Source organism: Culex pipiens, chromosome 1, assembly GCF_016801865.2.
Source record: "Culex pipiens pallens isolate TS chromosome 1, TS_CPP_V2, whole genome shotgun sequence".
NCBI lineage: Eukaryota > Metazoa > Arthropoda > Insecta > Diptera > Culicidae > Culex > Culex pipiens.
The window spans coordinates 9,760,948-9,781,501 of NC_068937.1; the positions used below are offsets into that span (position 1 = coordinate 9,760,948).

The 20,554-nt window shown below is 35.6% G+C and overlaps 1 protein-coding gene across 4 annotated transcripts in view; it reads left to right on the forward strand.

Annotated features, from left to right (window-relative positions):
• Window positions 1-11,586, forward strand: part of LOC120413310 (plexin-A2) — an 83,902-nt gene extending 72,316 nt beyond the window's left edge. For 3 of the 4 annotated variants that reach the window (XM_039574073.2, XM_039574072.1, XM_039574074.2), the window contains 7 exons: window positions 70-670; window positions 735-913; window positions 3,729-5,692; window positions 5,762-5,943; window positions 6,019-6,149; window positions 10,659-10,810; window positions 11,063-11,586. In XM_039574073.2, coding sequence (XP_039430007.1) covers window positions 70-670; window positions 735-913; window positions 3,729-5,692; window positions 5,762-5,943; window positions 6,019-6,149; window positions 10,659-10,810; window positions 11,063-11,230 — 3,377 coding nt within the window. In that variant the 3' untranslated portion in view covers window positions 11,231-11,586. The remainder of the gene's footprint in view (window positions 1-69; window positions 671-734; window positions 914-3,728; window positions 5,693-5,761; window positions 5,944-6,018; window positions 6,150-10,658; window positions 10,811-11,062) is intronic. The other variant, XM_039574075.1, reaches the window with a different exon arrangement.
• The last annotated feature ends 8,968 nt before the right edge of the window (window positions 11,587-20,554 follow it).

The following is a 20,554-nucleotide window of genomic DNA, read 5'->3' on the forward strand; positions in this document are numbered from 1 at the left end:
AAAAGTATATCTAAATTTACCTTTAAATTAATTTCTAAACCCTTTTCTTCTTTTTCATCTCTTCCCCAGTCGTAATTTATCGCTGTAAAGATATGTCCGATAGCTGTGGTGTTTGCTTGGCGTTAGATGAAAAGTATAAGTGTGGTTGGTGTTCGTCGTCCAATACGTGTGAGGTGGAGGATCAGTGCGGAATTAGCGGGAAGGTCGAGGGCATGGAGAAGAAGGACTGGCTGAACAACCAGCAGACGTGCCCCAACCCGGAGATTCATTCGTTCGACCCGAAGACGGGCCCGTGGGAGGGCGGAACTAACATTACGATCCGGGGGATCAATTTGGGCAAGAAGTTCGAGGACGTTTACGGAGGGATTAAGATTGCCGGGATCGATTGCATGCCGTACCGGGAGTTGTACGTCCAGACGAAAGAGATTGTGTGTAAGGTTGATGGGCCCGGGGTGAAGAGTCATCGGTCCGGACGGGTCGTGGTACAGATTTCAGACTTTAGAGGCGAGTCAACGTATGATTTCGTGTTTGTCGATCCGGAGATTACGGACTTTGGGCCGAAGTTCGGACCGATCGCGGGCGGGACGATCATCAAGATCGTCGGCAAGGATCTCAACACCGGCAGCAGGGTGAAGGCGTACCTGGATCAGCACACGTGTGCGATTTTGAGGTTAGAATCACGCAATGATAAGATTTTGAAGTTTGACCTAACCTCAAAATATCTCTACTTTTAGTACGGATGAAAACGAGGCTACCTGCCGGACGACGGCCGTGTCGAACCAGATTCAGGGCAAGCTGCGGATGGAGTTTGACAACGGGGTGCGCGAGTTCAGCGGGGACAACTTTGAGTATGTGGCGAACCCGTCGATCGATTACGTGACGTCGGGGGATGCGGGCACGCGGACCGCCAAGGGTGAGTTTGACCGAAATTGACAGCTTTTGATAAAGTGACCAAAATGACTTGAAAGCAAAAATTGTCAAAATTGGCACAATTGTCAAAATTTTCAAAATTGTCAAAATTGTCGAAATTGTCAAAATTGTCGAAATTGTCAAAATTGTCTAAATTGTCAAAATTGTCAAAACTGTCAAAATTGTCAAAAATGTCAAAATTGTCAAAACTGTCAAAATTGTCAAAATTGTCAAAATTGTCAAAATTGTCATATTATCAAAATTGTCAAAATTGTCAAAATTATCAAATTTGTCAAAATTGTCAAAATTGTCAAAATTGTCAAAATTGTCAAAATTGTCAAAATTGTCAAAACTGTCAAAATTGTCAAAATTATCAAAATTGTCAAAATTGTCAAAATTGTCAAAATTGTCAAAATTGTCAAAACTGTCAAAACTGTCAAAATTGTCAAAATTGTCATATTATCAAAATTGTCAAAATTGTCAAAATTATCAAATTTGTCAAAATTATCAAATTTGTCAAAATTGTCAAAATTGACAAAATTGTCAAAATTGCCAAAATTGTCAAAATTGTCAAAATTGTCAAAATTGTCAAAATTGTCAAAATTGTCAAAATTGTCAAAATTGTCAAAATTATCAAAATTGTCAAAATTGTCAAAATTGTCAAAATTGTCAAAATTGTCAAAATTGTCAAAATGTCAAAATTGTCAAGATTGTAAAAATTGTAAAAATTGAAAAATTGTCATAATTGTCAAAATTGTCAAAATTGTCAAAATTGTCAAAATTGTCAAAATTGTCAAAATTGTCAAAATTGTCAAAATTGTCAAAATTGTCAAAATTGTCAAAATTGTCAAAATTGTCAAAATTGTCAAAATTGTCAAAATTGTCAAAATTGTCAAAATTGTCAAATTGTCCAAATTGTCAAAATTGTTAAAATTACCAAAATTGTCAAATTTGTCAAATTTGTCAAAATTGTCAAAATTGTCAAAATTGTCAAAATTGTCAAAATTGTCAAAATTGTCAAAATTGTCAAAATTGTCAAAATTGTCAAAATTGTCAAAATTGTCAAAATTGTCAAAATTGTCAAAATTGTCAAAATTGTCAAAATTGTCAATATTGTCAAAATTGTCAAAATTGTCCAAATTGTCCAAATTGTCAAAATTGTCAAAATTGTCAAAAATGACAAAAAATTACAAAAATTACAAAAATTACAAAAATTACAAAAATTACAAAAAATTCAAAAATTACAAAAATTACAAAAATTACAAAAATTACAAAAATTACAAAAATCACAAAAATTACAAAAGTTACAAAAATTACAAAAATTACAAAAATTACAAAAATTACAAAAATTGCAAAAATTACAAAAATTACAAAAATTACAAAAATTACAAAAATTACAAAAATTACACAAATTACACAAATTACAAAAATTACAAAAAATACAAAAATTACAAAAATTACAAAAATTACAAAAATTACAAAAATTACAAAAATTACAAAAATTACAAAAATTACAAAAATTACAAAAATTACAAAAATTACAAAAATGACAAAAATAACAAAAATAACAAAAATGACAAAAATGACAAAAATGATAAAACATGACAAAACATGACAAAAATGACATAACTGACAAGAATGAAAAAAATGACAAAAAATCCAAAAATTACAAAAATTACAAAAATGACAAAACTGACAAAAATGATAAAAATGACAAAAATAATAAAAATGACAAAAATGACAAAAATGCAAAAATGACAAAAATGAAAAAAAAACATGACAAAACATGGCATAACATTACAAATCGTGACTTTCGTAGCTCATTTGGTCTTTTTTGTAATTTTTGTCATTTTTGACAGTTTTGACTATTTTGACTATTTTGACAATTTTGGATATTTTGGAAATTTTTACAATTTTTACAATTTTGACAATTTTAACAATTTTGACAATTTTGAAAATTTTGACAATTTTTACAATTTTTACATTTTTTACAATTTTGACAATTTTGCCAATTTTGCCAATTTTGCCAATGTTGACAATTTTGACAATTTTGCCAATTTGGCCAATTTTGACATTTTTGGCAATTTTTAAAAATTTTGACAATTTTGACAATTTTGACAATTTTGACAATTTTGACAATTTTGACAATTTTGACAATTTTGACAATTTTGACAATTTTGACAATTTTGACAATTTTGACAATTTTGCCAATTTGGCCAATTTTGACATTTTTGGCAATTTTTAAAAATTTTGACAATTTTGACAATTTTGACAATTTTGACAATTTTGACAATTTTGCCAATTTGGCCAATTTTGACATTTTTGGCAATTTTTAAAAATTTTGACAATTTTGACAATTTTGACAATTTTGACAATTTTGACAATTTTGACAATTTTGACAATTTTGACAATTTTGACAATTTTGACAATTTTGACAATTTTGACAATTTTGACAATTTTGACAATTTTATCAATTTTGTCAATTTTGACAATTTTGACAAAATTGTACAAAAATTACAATACATGTTAAAACATGACAAAACATGACAAAACATGACAGAACATGACAAAACATGACAAAACAAAACATGACTTTCGTAGCTCATTTGGTCATTTTTGTAATTTTTGTCATTTTTGACAATTTTGACAATTTTTCCAATTTTGTCAATTTTGTCAAAATTGTACAAGACGTAAAGCATGACAAAACATGACTAAATATGACAAATCATGACTAAACATGACAAAACATGATAAAACATGACAAAATATACTAAAATAAACAAAATGACCCTCCAATTTTCACTCTCTACCCATTCCAGGCATCCCGGCCGGCGGCATCAAGATCTTCGTGGTGGGTCAGAACTTTTTCTCGATCCAGAAGCCGAAGATCTACGTGTACTACCACGACCGGATCTTCCTGAACGAGTGCCAGTCCATCTCGAACAAGGACATGACGTGCGTGTCGCCGGAGATTGACATCCCGGAGGAGGACACGTTCGGGCAGTCGGACGAGCCGCTGCAGCTGGAGTACGGGTTTATAATGGATGACGTGAAGTCGGTGAAGAATTTGTCGGCGAAGCTGGGGAGTCGGTTTGAGTTGTACCCGAATCCGGTGTACTATCCGTTTGAGGAGAAGTTGAAGCACTTTAACAGCGAGTACTTGACGATCAATGGGAAGAATTTGGACCGGGCGTGTAAGGAGAGTGATGTGGTGGTGAAGATCGGGGACAATGCGGTTTGTAATATTACTAGTTTGTCGAGGCAGCAGTTGACGTGTAGGCCGCCGGTTGATCAGGAGATCAAGAAGGTGAATGTGAAGGTGATCATTGGGAACTCGCTGACGTATGATATTGGGTACATGAGCTATACGTCGGCTAGTATTTTGCCGAGTATCAATAATAAGGCGGTGACGATGATCGCGATCATAGGTCCGGTGATCTTCTTCTTGATCTTTGTGGCGTTGGTGATCGCGTACAGGAAGAAGACGAGCGAGAATAACAGGGTGTTGAAGAACATGCAGGAGCAGATGGACATTCTGGAGTTGCGGGTCGCGGCGGAGTGTAAGGAAGCGTTTGCGGAGCTGCAGACGGAGATGACGGATCTTGGTGGGGACATTACGAGTGGAGGTATTCCTTACTTGGACTATAGGACGTACGCGATGAAGATCCTGTTCCCGAACCACGACGATCACGTGGTGTTGCAGTGGGAGAAGCCGGAGTTGCTGCGGAAGGAGAAGGGTTTGAGGCTTTTTGGACAGTTGGTGATGAACAAGACGTTCTTGCTGCTGTTTATCCGGACGTTGGAGAGCAATCGGTACTTTTCGATGCGCGAGCGGGTCAACGTGGCTTCACTGATCATGGTGACACTGCAGAGCAAGCTGGAGTACTGTACGGACATTTTGAAGACGCTGCTGGCGGAGTTGATCGAGAAGTGCATCGACGGCAAGAGCCATCCGAAGTTGCTGCTGCGGCGGACGGAGTCGGTGGCGGAGAAGATGCTTTCGGCGTGGTTCACGTTCTTGCTGTACAAGTTCTTGAAGGAGTGCGCTGGGGAGCCGCTGTACATGCTGTTCCGGGCGGTTAAGGGTCAGATCGATAAGGGACCGGTGGACGCGATCACGCACGAGGCGCGCTATTCTCTGAGCGAGGAGAAGCTGATCCGGCAGATGATCGAGTTCAAGGTTTTGACGGTGTACGCGAGCATTACGCAGCCACCGATTCTGTGCAATAACATCGAGATGATCCCGACCAACACGGAGAACATTCCGGTTAAGGTGCTGGACTGCGACAGCATCGGCCAGGTCAAGGAGAAGTGTCTGGACACGATCTACAAGGCGATCCCGTGGGGTCAGCGACCTCGCAAGGAGGACCTCGACCTGGAGTGGCGCACCGGCAGTTCCGGGCGGGTCATCCTGTACGACGAGGACTCCACCTCCAAGACTGACGGCGAGTGGAAGAAGCTCAACACGCTGCACCACTACCGGGTCAACGACGGCGCCTGTCTCAGCCTCGTGCCCAAGGAGAGCTCCATCTACAACATCACACTGATAGGGGAGAAATACTCGGAGAAGATCCACAAGTACGAAACACTAAACATATCGAAGTACGTGTCCCCGTCGCCGCCGTTCAGCCGGGCCGGCAGCCCCATGAACGTGGACATGCAGGAGAACAGTATCAAGTACTGGCACCTGGTCAAACACCACGACAGCGACGGCTCGAAGGAGGGCGAGCGGGTCAACAAGATGGTCTCCGAGATCTACCTGACCCGGTTACTGGCCACCAAGGTGCGATCCCTTTCTCTCACTCTTCTCTCTAAAAATCTCAAACTAACCTCAAATTTCTTTTTTATTTAGGGCACGCTGCAAAAGTTCGTCGACGACCTGTTCGAGACGATCTTCAGCACCGCGCACCGCGGCTCCGCACTGCCACTAGCGATCAAGTACATGTTCGACTTCCTGGACGATCAGGCTCTCTTGCACGGCATCACCGACCCGGAGGTGGTGCACACCTGGAAGAGCAACAGCTTACCGTTGCGGTAAGTGAATCGATCCCTGAGTGATAATCATAACCTCAAAACTAACTTGAATTCTTTTTTGCTGTATTTTTGCAGATTCTGGGTGAATCTCATCAAAAATCCCAACTTTGTGTTTGACATTCACAAGTCAAACATTGTGGATTCTTGCCTATCGGTTGTGGCGCAAACCTTCATGGACTCGTGCTCGACATCCGATCATAGGCTAGGTAAGTCGAACGATTCTGTCTGTCCTTTAATTTGGAGGTTATCGTAATTTTTCTGAAAAAATGCGATTTTGTTCGTTGTTTAACTTTTTTTTCAAGATTTATATATTTTTGTAAGTCAATGAAATTATTTTTTCGAGACCTTCAAAACATTTTTTTTTGTTGCAGTGAGAGTTGCGAAAGTTGCACTCCAGTTTACCGGCTCACATCTCAATTTTAAATGTTTCGATTCATTTCATCCAAGGGAATTTTCAATCCAAATTCGAACTAAATCTTTAATTTGAGCCCCTTTGAAATCACAGCTGGATTGCAATATGAATATCGAAATTTATGATTTTCGACACCGACCAGGATTATTTACGTTTTTACAGACACAATTCAGCTTTACCTTAAAGCAGGCATTGGACTATGACAAACAACCAAAAAAACTCGCACCTTTTCGTGTTGGACAGCTTGCCAAACTCTCGCCAGCTTGTTTGCGGCAAAATCTCAAAGAACTCAAAAAATAAGGCTGCCAAACTGTCAAAAGTGCGAGTATGTTTGTCATAGTCTAATATCCGCTTAAACGGACTTTTTGTATCTTCTTTGTCAAACAATGTCTGTTGTCCTTCTGGTCACATCTGTAGCATATCACACTACAGTCTGTCTTGAAAATGCGGTCAATATGGAGATTTTTGTGTAAATTTCTGCTGGAGAATCGATTTCCGCAACCGGTTTTTGAAAATTTCTACATTTTCAAGAAAAAAAACAGTATAAATAAATTATTTTAGATTTTTTTAGAAGAGACTTACTCTATCTCATTTTTCTTGAGGTTTTTTTCAACATTTCAAGCTTTTTCTCCCTAAAATTGAGCTAAAAACAATTAGCGGAATAAACTTAATCTACAATTAGCGGACTATTTTTTTTTCATAGATCTACGTTTTTTAAAAAAATACTCAAAATTTCAGTTTTTCACATTATGGGTATCAACTGATCGGGATTTGTTCATACATTTCGAATGTAAAGACAACGTTTTTTGAAAATACTTAATTTTTTCACAAAGCTACGTATTTTAGAAAAAAAAATATTCAAAATTATATTTTTTTTACGATATGGGTACCAAATGATCGGATTTTTTTGAAACATTTCGAATGTAGTAACAATTTTTTGAAGAATACTCATTTTTTACAACTCTACGTACTTTGATTCGGGATTTCGCATGTAAAGACAACATTTTTTGAAAATACTCAAAAGTAAAAAAGTAAAGTTGTATTACTGTAAGTAATAAGTAAAGTTGTATTGCTGCGACAAATACGAAAGTAGCAATCAAAAAGGGTTTCCCTTACGCTACTAATGGGAGCGTTCTTTTATTACGTAACGCAGTAGGGGGGGAGGGGGGGTCGGAGGCCGTGTTACGCTCCATACAAAATTTTTAAAATTTGTATGGAAATTTTGTTACGAGGGGGGGGGGAGGGGGTCTAAAAGTCCGATTTTTCGCGTTACGTAATAAAAGAACGCTCCCTAATAAATAAACAAACAAACAAACAAAATGTTTACAAAGCAAAGATTTTTGGAAAATACTCAAAATTTTAGGTTTTTCGATATGGGTATCAAATGATCGGATTTTTTTCATAAATTTCGAATGTAATAACAACTTTTTTTTTTGAAAATACCCATTTTTTTTTCAAAATACTCAAAATTTCAGTTTTTCACAATATGAGTGTCAAATGATCGAGATTTTTTCATACATTTCGAATGTAAGGCCGTTGCAAATATTTTTTGAAGTTTATATATCGAGGTATTGACGGAATTTTTTCGCAAAAAAAAAATAACTTTTCGTGGGACTGTACATTGGTATTTCATGAAAATTTCAAATGTTTTCAAAGGAGTTCAAACATGGTAAATATGATTATAAACGCGGGAAAATGCATTTTAACTGGTTTTCAGTTGATTAAACTTAAATTTTCATTGAAATTTTGAAATTTTTCGAAAAAATATTTTTTTGCCCCCTGATTATTCAGGCCAATTTTGGGGGAGGGGGGGGGGGGGGAAGGGGGTGACATTAACTTTGAAAAATATTTGCAACGGCCTAATAACATTTTTTAAAATGCTCAAATTTTTCACAAAACGACGTATTTCCGAAAAAATACTCCTAATTTCAGTTTTTCCCAATATATGTATCAAATGATCAAAATTTTACATTTATTTTGAATGTAAAGACAATATTTTTTTAAAATACTCAAAATTTTCACAAGGCAACGTATTTTTGAAAAAAAAAATCAAAATTTTGGTTTTTCATGATATGGGTATCAAATGATAGGATTTTTTCCTACTTTTTGAATGCAATAACTTTTTTTGAAAATACTTAATGTTTTCTTGGATTTTTTTGTAAATACTCAAAATTTTCACAAAGCAACGTATTTTCGAAAAATACTCAAAATTTTAGTTTTTCAGGATATGGGTGTCAAATGATAAGAATTTTTCCATACTTTTCGAATGTAATAACAACTTTTTTTTTAATACTAAATTTTTTCATAAATCTTCGTTTTTTTCGAAAAAATACTCAAAAATTCAGTTTTTTACAATATGGGTATTAAATGATCGGAATTTTTTCATAAATTTCGAATGTAATACCATTTTTTTAAATGCTCTAAATTTTCACAAAACTACGGATTTTCGAAAAAATACTCCAAATTTCAGTTTTTCACAATATGGGTATCAAATGATCAAAATTTCACATACATTTCGAATGTAAAGACAACATTTTTTTTAAATACTCAAAATTTTCACAAGGCAACGTCAAAATTTTAATTTTTCATGATATGGGTATAACATGATAGGAATTTTTTCATACTTTTCGAATGAAATAACTTTTTTTTGAAAATACTAATTTTTTTCATAGATCTACGCATTTTTGAAAAAATACTCAGAATTTCAGTTTTTCACAATATGGGTATCAAATGATCGAGATTTTTTCATACATTTCGAATGAAAAGACAATATTTTTTGAAAATGCTAAAAACTTTCACAATGCAACGTATTTTCGAAAAAATACTCAAAATTTCTGTTTCTCACAATATATGTATTAAATGATCAAAATTTTACATACATTTCGAATGTAAAGACAACTTTTTTTGTAAATACTCAAAATTTTCACAAAGCAACGTATTTCCGAAAAATACTAAAAATTTTAGTTTTTCACGCTATGGGTAGATCTACGTATTTTCGAAAAATACTCAAAATTTAATTTTTTTACGATATGGGTATCAAATGCTTGGAATTTTTTCATACATTTCGAATGTAATACCATTTTAAATTTTTACCAAAACTACGGATTTTAACAAAAAAAATTTTTTTAACAAAACTACGGATTTTCGAAAAAAAAATACTCCAAATTTCAGTTTTTTACAATATGGGTATCAAATGATTGGGTTTTTTCAACATTTCGAATGTAATGACAATTTTTTTTGAAATTATTCAAAATTTTCACAAAACTAAGTATTTTTGAAATAAAATACTCAAAATTTCAGTTTTTACCATATAATTGTAAATTTGAATATTTTTTCAAAACAACGTAGTTTTGTGAAAATTTGGAATATTTTGAAAAAAAATGTTATTTCATTCGAAATGTATGAAAAAATCCCGATCGTTTGATACTCATATTTTAAAAACTTCAATTTTAAGTTTTTTTTTGAAAATGCGAGGTTTTGTGAAAATTTTGAGTATTTTCCATAAATGATGTTATAACATTCGAAATGTATGAAAAATCCAGATCATTTAGTACCCATATTGTGAAGACCTGAAACTTCGTGTATTTTTTCGAAAATACGTAGTTTTGTGAAAATTTTCAGAATTTTCAAAAAAAAAATGTTAATACATTCGAAATGTTTGAAGTTTTTTTGATAAAAAAAATTGTCGAATTTTCACAAAATACTGCATAATAATAGACAATATTTTTTTTGTGACATTCGTATTATCAGTTATTGGCGTCAACTACTTATATATTTTCACATATCTATAGTTGAAAACTGTAATTTTAGCGGATTGCAGACTGGATTTTGCCATGTATAAATGATGATTTCCTAGGCATTAATAATTGAGAATAAAACTAATTCCACCTGAATCGGATCCTAATTGTCCGTTTCTCTCGAAGGCACTTTGAGGACGGGAAGTGTTTTTGAAGACGGGAAGTGTTGATGCTCCACTTTTTTAAGGGGATAAGGGAAAATTTCCATGGGGTTCCCAAAAAAGTTTTGCCTAGAGTTGGAAGATTTTTGGGAAGGTAGAATTTTTTTTAGGATACATTGGGATGTTTGCACATTTGGAGTATTTTTTTTGAATTTTATGTTTTTTTAAAACTTATTTGTTTTTTTTTTAATTAAGGATGGAATTCTCAAATATTTATGGGTTTTCATTTTTGAATTTGTGATCGCAGACGTTTATCAATTCTGAACAGAATTTAAGATTTCTTCATTTATAACTAAAAGTTTTATTAATCACAAAAAAACATTTTTCTTTTCTCCACCTCCACAGGCAAAGACTCACCTAGTTCTAAGCTTTTATACGCTAAGGATATTCCGTCGTACCGGGAGTGGGTGGAGCGGTACTACAGCGACATCCGGGAGATGGCGGCCATATCGGACCAGGATATGAACGCGATGCTCGCGGAAGAATCGAGGGTAAGTGTAAGTTTCGTCGCCATTTCTTTCATTTTTATTAAGTTAAGTTTGGTGGTGGTGGTGTTTTTGTAGTTCGTTGGTTTGCTTAGTCGTCGGGTTTTTTGGATTTTAATGTAGCAGTTGTGACTCATAACAGATTAACATCTCTAACAATAGAATTTAATGTACTTTTTGGTTAACTTTACTCATCAACTCATCCAAAAGCAAATGTTTGTTTAAAAAATTCGTGAAAATATTCATGTTTGCCAACTTCAACAGCTCCACACGACCGAGTTCAACACGAACTGCGCCCTGCACGAGCTGTACTCGTACGCGGTCAAATACAACGAGCAACTGACGGTCACCCTGGAGGAGGACGAATTCTCGCAAAAGCAGCGACTTGCCTACAAGCTGGAACAGGTGCACAGTATTATGTCGGCCGAGTAGAAAGGGGGTGGGGACGGGGGGGGACATTTTAGTGAGGGGGGAAAAGCAACACGAAAAACAAGAATAAGACAAGTAAGCAAATTGTGTAACGCAGTGTAAACAGAATATACACTATACAGAAAAAAAAACAATGTAAAAAAATTGCAAAATAAAAAGTGCAAAACCAAAAAAAAAAAAAACAAAACAACCAAGCAAACATTATTCAGTGGAGAGTGTGAAATTTATTGTCGAAAGCAAAGCAAACAAACAAAAAAAAAAAACAAGTAAGAATACAACCCTGTCGTATCTATTTTTAACACAGTCGCTTTATTGAATGATGGATTAAAAAGAAAGCAGCAAAACAAAACAAAACAAAACTATTCGATACAATTGGATGCAACAAGTGAGCAAAAAAAGAAAGAAAAACGAAACGAGCGAGCGAGTGAGAGACTTTGTGTGGATTACAGCGCAGATGAGCAGCAAAAGAAAAACAAAAACAAAAACATCAACTCAGCAACATCAACAGATCCGTACACAAAGCAACAGCAAAAAACAACAACAACACAAGAGCAAACTCGAAAGCATGGAAAATTCTTATAATAATTAAAAATATCTCATATAGCTCAAACAAACAACAAGAAAAGTCTAAATGTAATAAAAAATGAAAATTGTGTAATTGATGTGTTATAAGTTATTACTAAAATATAAGCTGATGATTTTATTAGTAAAACAATGCGTGTCGTTTATTTATTTTTCTGTGCATTGAAAGTAATGAGAACAAAATTATTAATTAGTGACTCCACGTCAAGCCGGCAAGATCTAGATCAAAAGTACTTCGATTTGGCACAAATTTGGCTTGGGACCTTGGGAGTTGTTTGGCCAAATAATTAGAATCGATTATTTTTTTGGTTCGTGATTAGGGTTGTCCTATCCGAAATAGAAATAAAATGCAAAAAAAATACGTTTTAGCCCAAAGCGTACAGCATCGGTGTAAGCGGCAACTCTTTTAGAATTAATGTGCATTTTGATTTTTATAATAAAGTTGTGTTTAATTTGTCTAAAAAGCACTTCAAAATATTTAATTTTGACAAATTGCCAATCTCTCACAATTGTTTAAACTCTCACACGGCTGCAATTTTGTTGCCATCAGTGTTCCCATTCTGTCCTCTTTTCTTTATGTTTTTCATGCAAAATGTACGCGATTCACCTATCAACCCTGGTGCCCGCTCTTTCACTCTCCAACATTCTTTTGTTTGGCATACTGCGATTACGTTCGAAGTGTCAAATTCATTTTTTTTAAGTTTAGATGCTGCCCTTGCTAAACTGAAGCAACTGTGGAACCTTTTTGCTGTAGTGAAAAGTTAACAGACACTTTAATGAAGATTTTGCTGGAAGCCGACTTCAATTTAGTGGTCGATTGAGCACAGGAGACCGAGGCAAACCTGGTAAGAAAATTGACGTTTTGGTTAGTGCAACTGAGCCGCCCGGTGAGCTTCGTTAGAATTCGATCAAGGACATTCAAGGTGGACAAAAATCGTCACGATTTTTAAAAGTTTTTACTTAAATATTACTGTCATCCACATAAATACAAGGCGAGTGAAGTCAAAATCGAACCAAGATCGAACCAAATTTTTGGCGCGTAGCGTTTGAAAAGGTCGTATGCGCAACGGTCATAATTTACAAAAATTAAAATGTTTTAGTTATTTTTTTTACCCTTAAATCTGGGACTTAAACTTGGGGAACAGCATTTAATTCCATCGAGCACCTAAAGTTGGCATATCACCTTTTTGGTGTTCAATTAAAACTAGTGAGCAATTCTTTACGAAATCGGTTTATTTTTTTCTTAATTTTAATTTTCCATCTTAAATTTAACAATTCAAATTAGCTGGCTTCAAATTGGTGAAACAGTGATTTTTTCGGTTAAATTAGCTAAAATTACAGGTAAATTTACAAACTTGGGATTGGTGAAACAGCTAACCCTGATTGCTGATTTGCAATCCAAAACTGACAGCCCAAATCAAAATGACAGGAGAGATTTTACCAAAAATAATGGTTTTCAGCACTATTTTGCCTGCTTTTTACCGAAAAACTAGCTGAAACCGGCAGCATGGATTTTTTGACAGATCATCAGTTCGAGACCAACACAAAGCAAGAGAACGTCTCGTATCGTGTTTGATCCTGTTCTAGCCGCTCAGTTCGCGGAGTTTTTGTGACGATTCTGCGTTTGAAAGTCGAAAGTGCAAGTGCAAAAGGTGGTGATGGTGCGTGAGTGAATGGATTAAAAGCCAGGAAGACTTTCTGCGGGCCGAGATCTTCAGTTGGTGAGAAGTTTTTTGTGTTGAGGGAAAGAGGTTAGAAGTTGAGCCTCTAATTTTTGTTTGGACGATGCGTAGGTAAAAAGTGGGGGCATCCCTTTGTCGTGAACCCTTTGGCGGGGGAGGTGGAGGCTGGCGATTGTCCACACTCCACTTTTTTGTATGGACATCTGTCTACGTGGCTGCGGGTATAGAATGTCTAGATATTACTCTTCTCATTGAAAAGTGCCAGCGACAAAATTGGGCGAAAAGTTCATCGCCCGGAGATCGCGAGTTGGCGCGAGCGAATGAACACCGCGAAAAAAGATTCGGGGGTGCATTGGGGTTAAATGATTATTTCGTTATTCGGTTTAATTAGAAAATAATTATTTTTTCGTACATATCGCTACTTTGATGCGATGTAATTAATTTTTACAGTAAATTAGGCATTGTTATATCAAATTTGACCTTTCAATCGCACTAGAATGGCCAAATTTTAAAACAACAATGTTTGCCAATTTGACCTTTTTACCCCCAATTCCCCTTGTAGAACAAAAGAAAAGTTCATCCGCGAACTGTCAGCAGCACGCTGTTTTGTTTGCTAGATCAACATTTGGAAATGTCGAACGTTAAAGGAAATCGCTCAATAAATGGAAATTAACCGATTTTAAATGTTTTGGCCGCAAATGAAAGGTAAGGGTGGCTAATTTTTGATTCCGATCTGTAAAACTTGTTCTGGCGAGGGTTCTGGGCACTGCGGCAATCGATTTTAACGGCGGGTTGCTTCCGGTTGCATTTAATTTGCGGAGAAGGTTTTTCAATCCACCAGGGGCTTATTCGGGGGCAACAGTCCTGTCCTATTTTTTGCATTTCAATGAAAAAAGTGATCAGAGATGGTTTTTAATCTGTTTTTTACCGTTGAACATAACAATTGACTTAGGGCTTTAGGACCCTATTGTCCGCCATTACGGGGTTTGTTTTCCGGTACCCCCTGAGATCATGCGTGATCAATGGAGGTCTATATGCAGCAATTCCCCACGAAAACAGCATGGAAAAAACAAAAGTGCTCGGATCGGGCTCAAAATTTTTCTGAGGGTTCCCTGGCCGAAATAATTCGACCCGTATTTTTTTGTTTGGCCATTGGGGTGACCTGCGCCGGTGGTCTGAAAAATGGAAATTTTCGTCGATTTTCGCAAAAACCATTTTTTTCGAAAAATCATAACTCCTCGCCATTTTAACCGATTTCAATTTTCTTATACGCAAATGAAAGGTGATAAGTTGGTGATAAGAAAAATAGTAAGAAGTTTCAAAAATCTAGCCTAACATATGAAAAGGGCGTATGAAACTTTAAAATGCCGTTTTGACGGTGTCTGAACCAAAGAGCTTATGTCTGGAAATATTTTTAGCGGATTTCCCGGACATTTTTACGTAACAAACCAAAAAATGGGAGGAGTTCATTAAGGGACCATCCACAAACTACGTGGACACTTTTTTTGGAAAACCCAAACCCCCCCTCCCCCTCGTGAACAATTGACCATACAAAAAAAAACTTTTTTGTATGGAGCATGGACAATCGCCATACCTCCCTCCCCTAAATTGTCCACGTGGTATATGGATGGTCCCTAACAGGATTCCGAGATATGATTTTTTGAAAATAAAATCCGTGTTTTTTGACGCTCCGCGCGCAAAAACCGGAGAATGCCGAAATTGGCAAAAAATCAACTTTTTCACTAAAACTGCGATAACTTTAAAATTTCAGCGATGACCTGTTTGGGGATCAAAATTGTTTTAATTAAAAGACGCAACTTTTGGTACCCAGACATGTCATCGTTGAAATTTTAAAGTTATCGCAGTTTTAGTGAAAAAAGATGATTTTTTGCCAAATTCGTCATTCTCCGGTTTTTGCGCGCGGCGCGTAAAAAAACACGGATTTTATTTTCAAAAAATCATATCTTGGAATCCTGTTAATGAACTCCTCCCATTTTTCAGTACGTTATGTAAAAATGTCCGTGGAATCCGATAAAAATATTTCCAGACATAGGCTCTTTGGTCCAGACACCGTCAAAACGGCATTTTAAAGTTTCATACGCCATTTTCATATGTTAGGCTAGATTTTTGAAACTTTTTACTATTTTTCTTTGAAAGGCTAACTTATCACCTTTCATTTGCGTATAAGACAATTGAAATCGGTTAAAATGTCGAGGAGTTATGATTTTTCGAAAAAAAGTGGTTAGTCTATGTTTGATTTTCATGCTAAACACTGCAAATATTAAACTTACCAGAAGTTCCGGATTACCGAAACTGTTGCCCCCAATAAGCCCCTGGTGGATTGAAAAACCTTCTCCGCAAATCAAATGCATCCGGAAGCAACCCGCCGTTAAAATCGATTGCCGCAGTGCCCAGAACCCTCGCCAGAGCAAGTTTTACAGATCGGAATAAAAAATTAGCCACCCTAAACTTTCATTTGCGGCCAAAACATTTGAAATCGGTTAATTTCCATTTTTTGAGCGATTTCCTTCAACGTTCGACATTTCCAAATGTTGATCTAGCAAACAAAACAGCGCGCTGCTGACAGTCCGCGGATGAACTTTTCTTTTGTTCTACAAGGGGAATTGGGGGTAAAATGGTCAAATTGGCAAACATTGTTGTTTTAAAATTTGGCCATTCTAGTGCGTTTGAAAGGTCAAATTTGATGTAACAATGCCTAATTTACTGTAAAAATTAATTACATCGCATCAAAGTAGCGATATTTACGAAAAAATAATTATTTTCTAATTAAATCGAATAACGAAATAATCATTTAACCCCAATGCACCCCCGAATCTTTTTTCGCGGTGTTCATTCGCTCGCGCCAACTCGCGATCTCCGGGCGATGAACTTTTCGCCCAATTTTGTCGCTGGCACTTTTCAATGAGAAGAGTAATATATAGATAATGTTTGACAGATCCGAACGAGCAGGGCACTTTTTGCCTTTGTAGCACATAAAAAATAGGGTTAAATAATGTTAATTTAATTGAAATTAAATGAAATTCAGCTCAATCAAGTTTTATTAAATGAAATAAAATAAAGATAAGTCAAATTTTATTAAGTAAATTGAAGTTGAATTTAAATTTAATAAGTTAATTTGATTAAAATTAAGTAACATTTAATTCAATTTAGAAAAAAGAAGTTAAGTTGGAATTAGTTAAATTTAGATAAATTTAATTAAATTTAGTTAAATTAAGCAAAATTTAGTAAAATTCAGAAAAAAAGTTCCTTTTTATTCAATTTAATAGAATTTGGCCCAATATGGTTCCATTAAATTGTGTTAAGTTAAATTTATTAGAATTAAGTGAAATAAAGTAAAATTATGAAAAATTAAATAGAATAAAGTAAAATTAAGTGAAATTGAGTTGGAATTTTAAGTTAACACAAGTTTTACACAGATAAAAAAAGTTATATTAATTAAAAATCAAGTTTAATTAAGTAAAGTTAAGTTTAGTTAAGGCCGATGCAAATATTTAAAAAAGTTTTTGTCCCTCGGCCCTGGCCGAGGTCAAGGGGGGAGGGCAAAAAAATAAAAAAATATAAAAATTTAAATAACAAGCCATAGTCTTCACATTTAAATGAAAAAAGTGTTTTAAAATGCATTTTACACTAGTTCAGTTGTTTTACAATCATTAGTTTTCAAAAAATCTAAGATCTGACAAAAACAAAAATTGTATCGAAAAAAAAGATTTTCAAAAGATCTTAATAAACCCAAACATGCTAAAAATGATTTTAAACGCAGAAGAATGTATTTTAATTTGATTTCAGCTGGTTGCACTTGAATTTTCATTGAAGTTTTGAAGTTTATTGTAAAAATATTTTTTTTGCCACTGTAGAGTTCTCAACGTACCGGACGCAGCAGGGTTGCTGCGATAGCCATCCTCCCGACCCAGTGTTGAAAATCCGACGACTATGATTAATTTTGCGATTAATCGCTGCCTGTTTCACCTCACGAATAAGATTGCTGAGAATAATCTTTATTCTCAAATTGCCACGACTAACTGTCATTCGTCAAGTACGCAAGCAATGATTATAACAACCCATGACTGCTGGTGTTAAATGGGGAAAATTATAATCAGATCGCAGCAAGTTGACGACTAAACCTAATCATTCAAGTTTTTATTCGTCTCTGCCACACTCAGCGATCAAGTGGCAGTCAGAAAAGAAGAGATCAAAGCATACTCAGTGGGCCTTTCTTCAGGCAATCGTTATTCGTTCGAAGTGATTTTTTTTCAACCTTGTCCCGACCGCCCGTTGACCTCCATTCCGGTAACGCCGATTCCTGGTCCCTTCGGATCTTGTCCAGCGTCCTCGTTTCGTCCGCGTTCTCGAACCACGATCGTCTCCTGTCAATCTCTGTCCTTCTCTCCCTCTCTCGCCAAGGCACATCAACAAGATCAGGTCACATATTTTGACCAGCAAATAGAGATGCTAACCGACATCTCTACATCCCCCCCAAAGTTTCACAGACCTGTGAATTACCTTGAGAAAATTTATGAATTTTTATTTATCTATCATGATCAACCAAGAACATAACCCACAGGTTTTCTGGTGCAAGACCTTGTAGTGGCCGGATCGTATGAGGAGAACTTTCCATAATCCTCCTTTGCAGCTATTCCTATACTTCACTTCATTTTATCCCTCTAGTAGTATTTAAGCAATTTATGAAACAACCGCCAATCCTGAATCTTCCCCCTTAATTTCTTTTTTTTTTTGCTGTTTTTTTTTTAAACCAAAATCTACTATTGAATACTTCAACATTATTACATCTTTAGAATGTACAAATAGATAAATACCGTCTAAATGTAACGATGATTAATCTATTGAAATTGAATCATTTGACTGCTGCAGAGAATAAATTCTTACTACTCTTTACTCTTCCATTAATCGTCAAACCAACTCCTCAGTGTTCAGCCAATTACAACCTTCTGAGTTTCATTCACTTAAACTCGTTAAAGCTTTCCTTTTTTTTACTCCTCAGAGCATGCACTAAACCAACTCCTCAGAGTTTCATCTTTATTTACTCCCCAGAGTTTGTATGAAATCAATTTCCCAGAAACACGTGTACTTTATCAACTCCTCAGAGTTTGTTTGAAATTGATTCCTCAGAATCATTTGTACTGAGTCAACTCCTCAGAGTTCATCTCAATTTACTCCTCCTTTATAGTAATTTTACTTGATCTCACAATAGAGAATACCAAAACCATGCTGTAGAACGAAAAAATTATGTATTACGTAATCTCGAATCTCGTTCCTTCGGCCCATGCTTAGTAACCGTTGAATTTTGAACTTTTTTTTCTGTTGAATTTATTTTGACTTTACCGCAAAACTCCTCAAAGTTCCATTATCAGCACAACTCCTCAGAATTCCTTAGTACAACCTCTTAGAAATTTTCAGTACAACTCCTCAGAACTTTTTAATCCAACTCCTCAGAGTTTTTAGGCAAATATCCTCAGGGTCTCTCAGTACAACTCCTCAGGGTTCATCAGTACAAATAATCAGAAGATGCATCAACTCCTCAGAGTCTTGAACTTGAAAATTACTCAGAAAATTAATTAACTCCTCAGAGACTTCAACTTGGAAATAACTCAGAAAATACATCAACTCCTCAGAGTGTTGTACTTGCCAAATTCCTCAGAAAATGCATTTACTCCTCAGAGCCTTGAACTTGGAAAATTCCTCAGAAAATTCATCAACTCCTCAGAGTCTTGTACTTGCCAAATTCCTCAAAAAATGCATTAACTCCTCAGAGTCTTGTACTTGGAGAATTACTCAGAAAATCCATCAACTCCTCAGAATTTTGAATTTGGAAAATTCCTCAGAAGATGCATCCACTCCTCAGAGTCTTGTACTTGGAGAATTACTCAGAAAAATCCATCAACTCCTCAGAATTTTGAATTTGGCAAATTCCTCAGAAAATGCATCAACTCCGCTAAGTCTCGAACAAACGAAATTCCTCAGAAAAAGAATCAACTCCTCGAAGTTGCTTTATTGTCCACTGGGGGAACAGTATAAACTTCCATCGAGCACCTAATGTTGGAAAAACCTTAAATTTCTGCGTCTGTAAATCTGAAATCAAGTAATAAACAATGGGAAGTGAACAAGCAAGAATTGAATGTAATTAGAACCGCAGAACCTGCCAAATATATGAAAATTTCCTCAATTGGAAATTATTGTGAAACATGAAGTCACAAACACATCTCAAACAACGCTTTACCCAAAATTGAGTAATTTCGGCAGAAGTCTGTAACCATCCTGTACAGACAAATATGTGAGGTTAAGCAAACATGAGCAACATTCTATAGAACCTCTAAACATTCCGCCAATTCCTCCAAATGAGCTCTCACTCACTCTACGAAATCAAAAACAAACCAATCCAATATAAAACTTAAGTAGGCCTTAAAAATCCTGAAATAGGCGGGAATCTCCACACTCCAGCAGCAAAACCGAAAATCCCCCCAACCCGCCGAACAACTTCCATTTTTACTCTGCTTACCACTTACTCCTCGTCGCCAGATGTAGAGTTCTCAACGTACCGGACGCAGCAGGGTTGCTGCGATAGCCATCCTCCCGACCGCCCGTTGACCTCCATTCCGGTAACGCCGATTCCTGGTCCCTTCGGATCTTGTCCAGCGTCCTCGTTTCGTCCGCGTTCTCGAACCACGATCGTCTCCTGTCAATCTCTGTCCTTCTCTCCCTCTCTCGCCAAGGCACATCAACAAGATCAGGTCACATATTTTGACCAGCAAATAGAGATGCTAACCGACATCTCTACAGCCACCTGATTTTTCGGGCCAATTTTGAAGGGGGGGGGGCTGACAAAATTTTTTAAAAATATTTGTACCAGCCTAAACTGAATATAGTTAAATTGAAATAAATTTAGTCAAATGTGATTATATCTAGAAATATTTTGTTAAATTTAATTAAGTTTAGAAACATTTTTTTATTTTGTTATGTTCGGTAGAATTTAGTTCAATTTAATGTTGTTTGATAGAATTTAGTTAAATTATGTTGAATCAAGTAA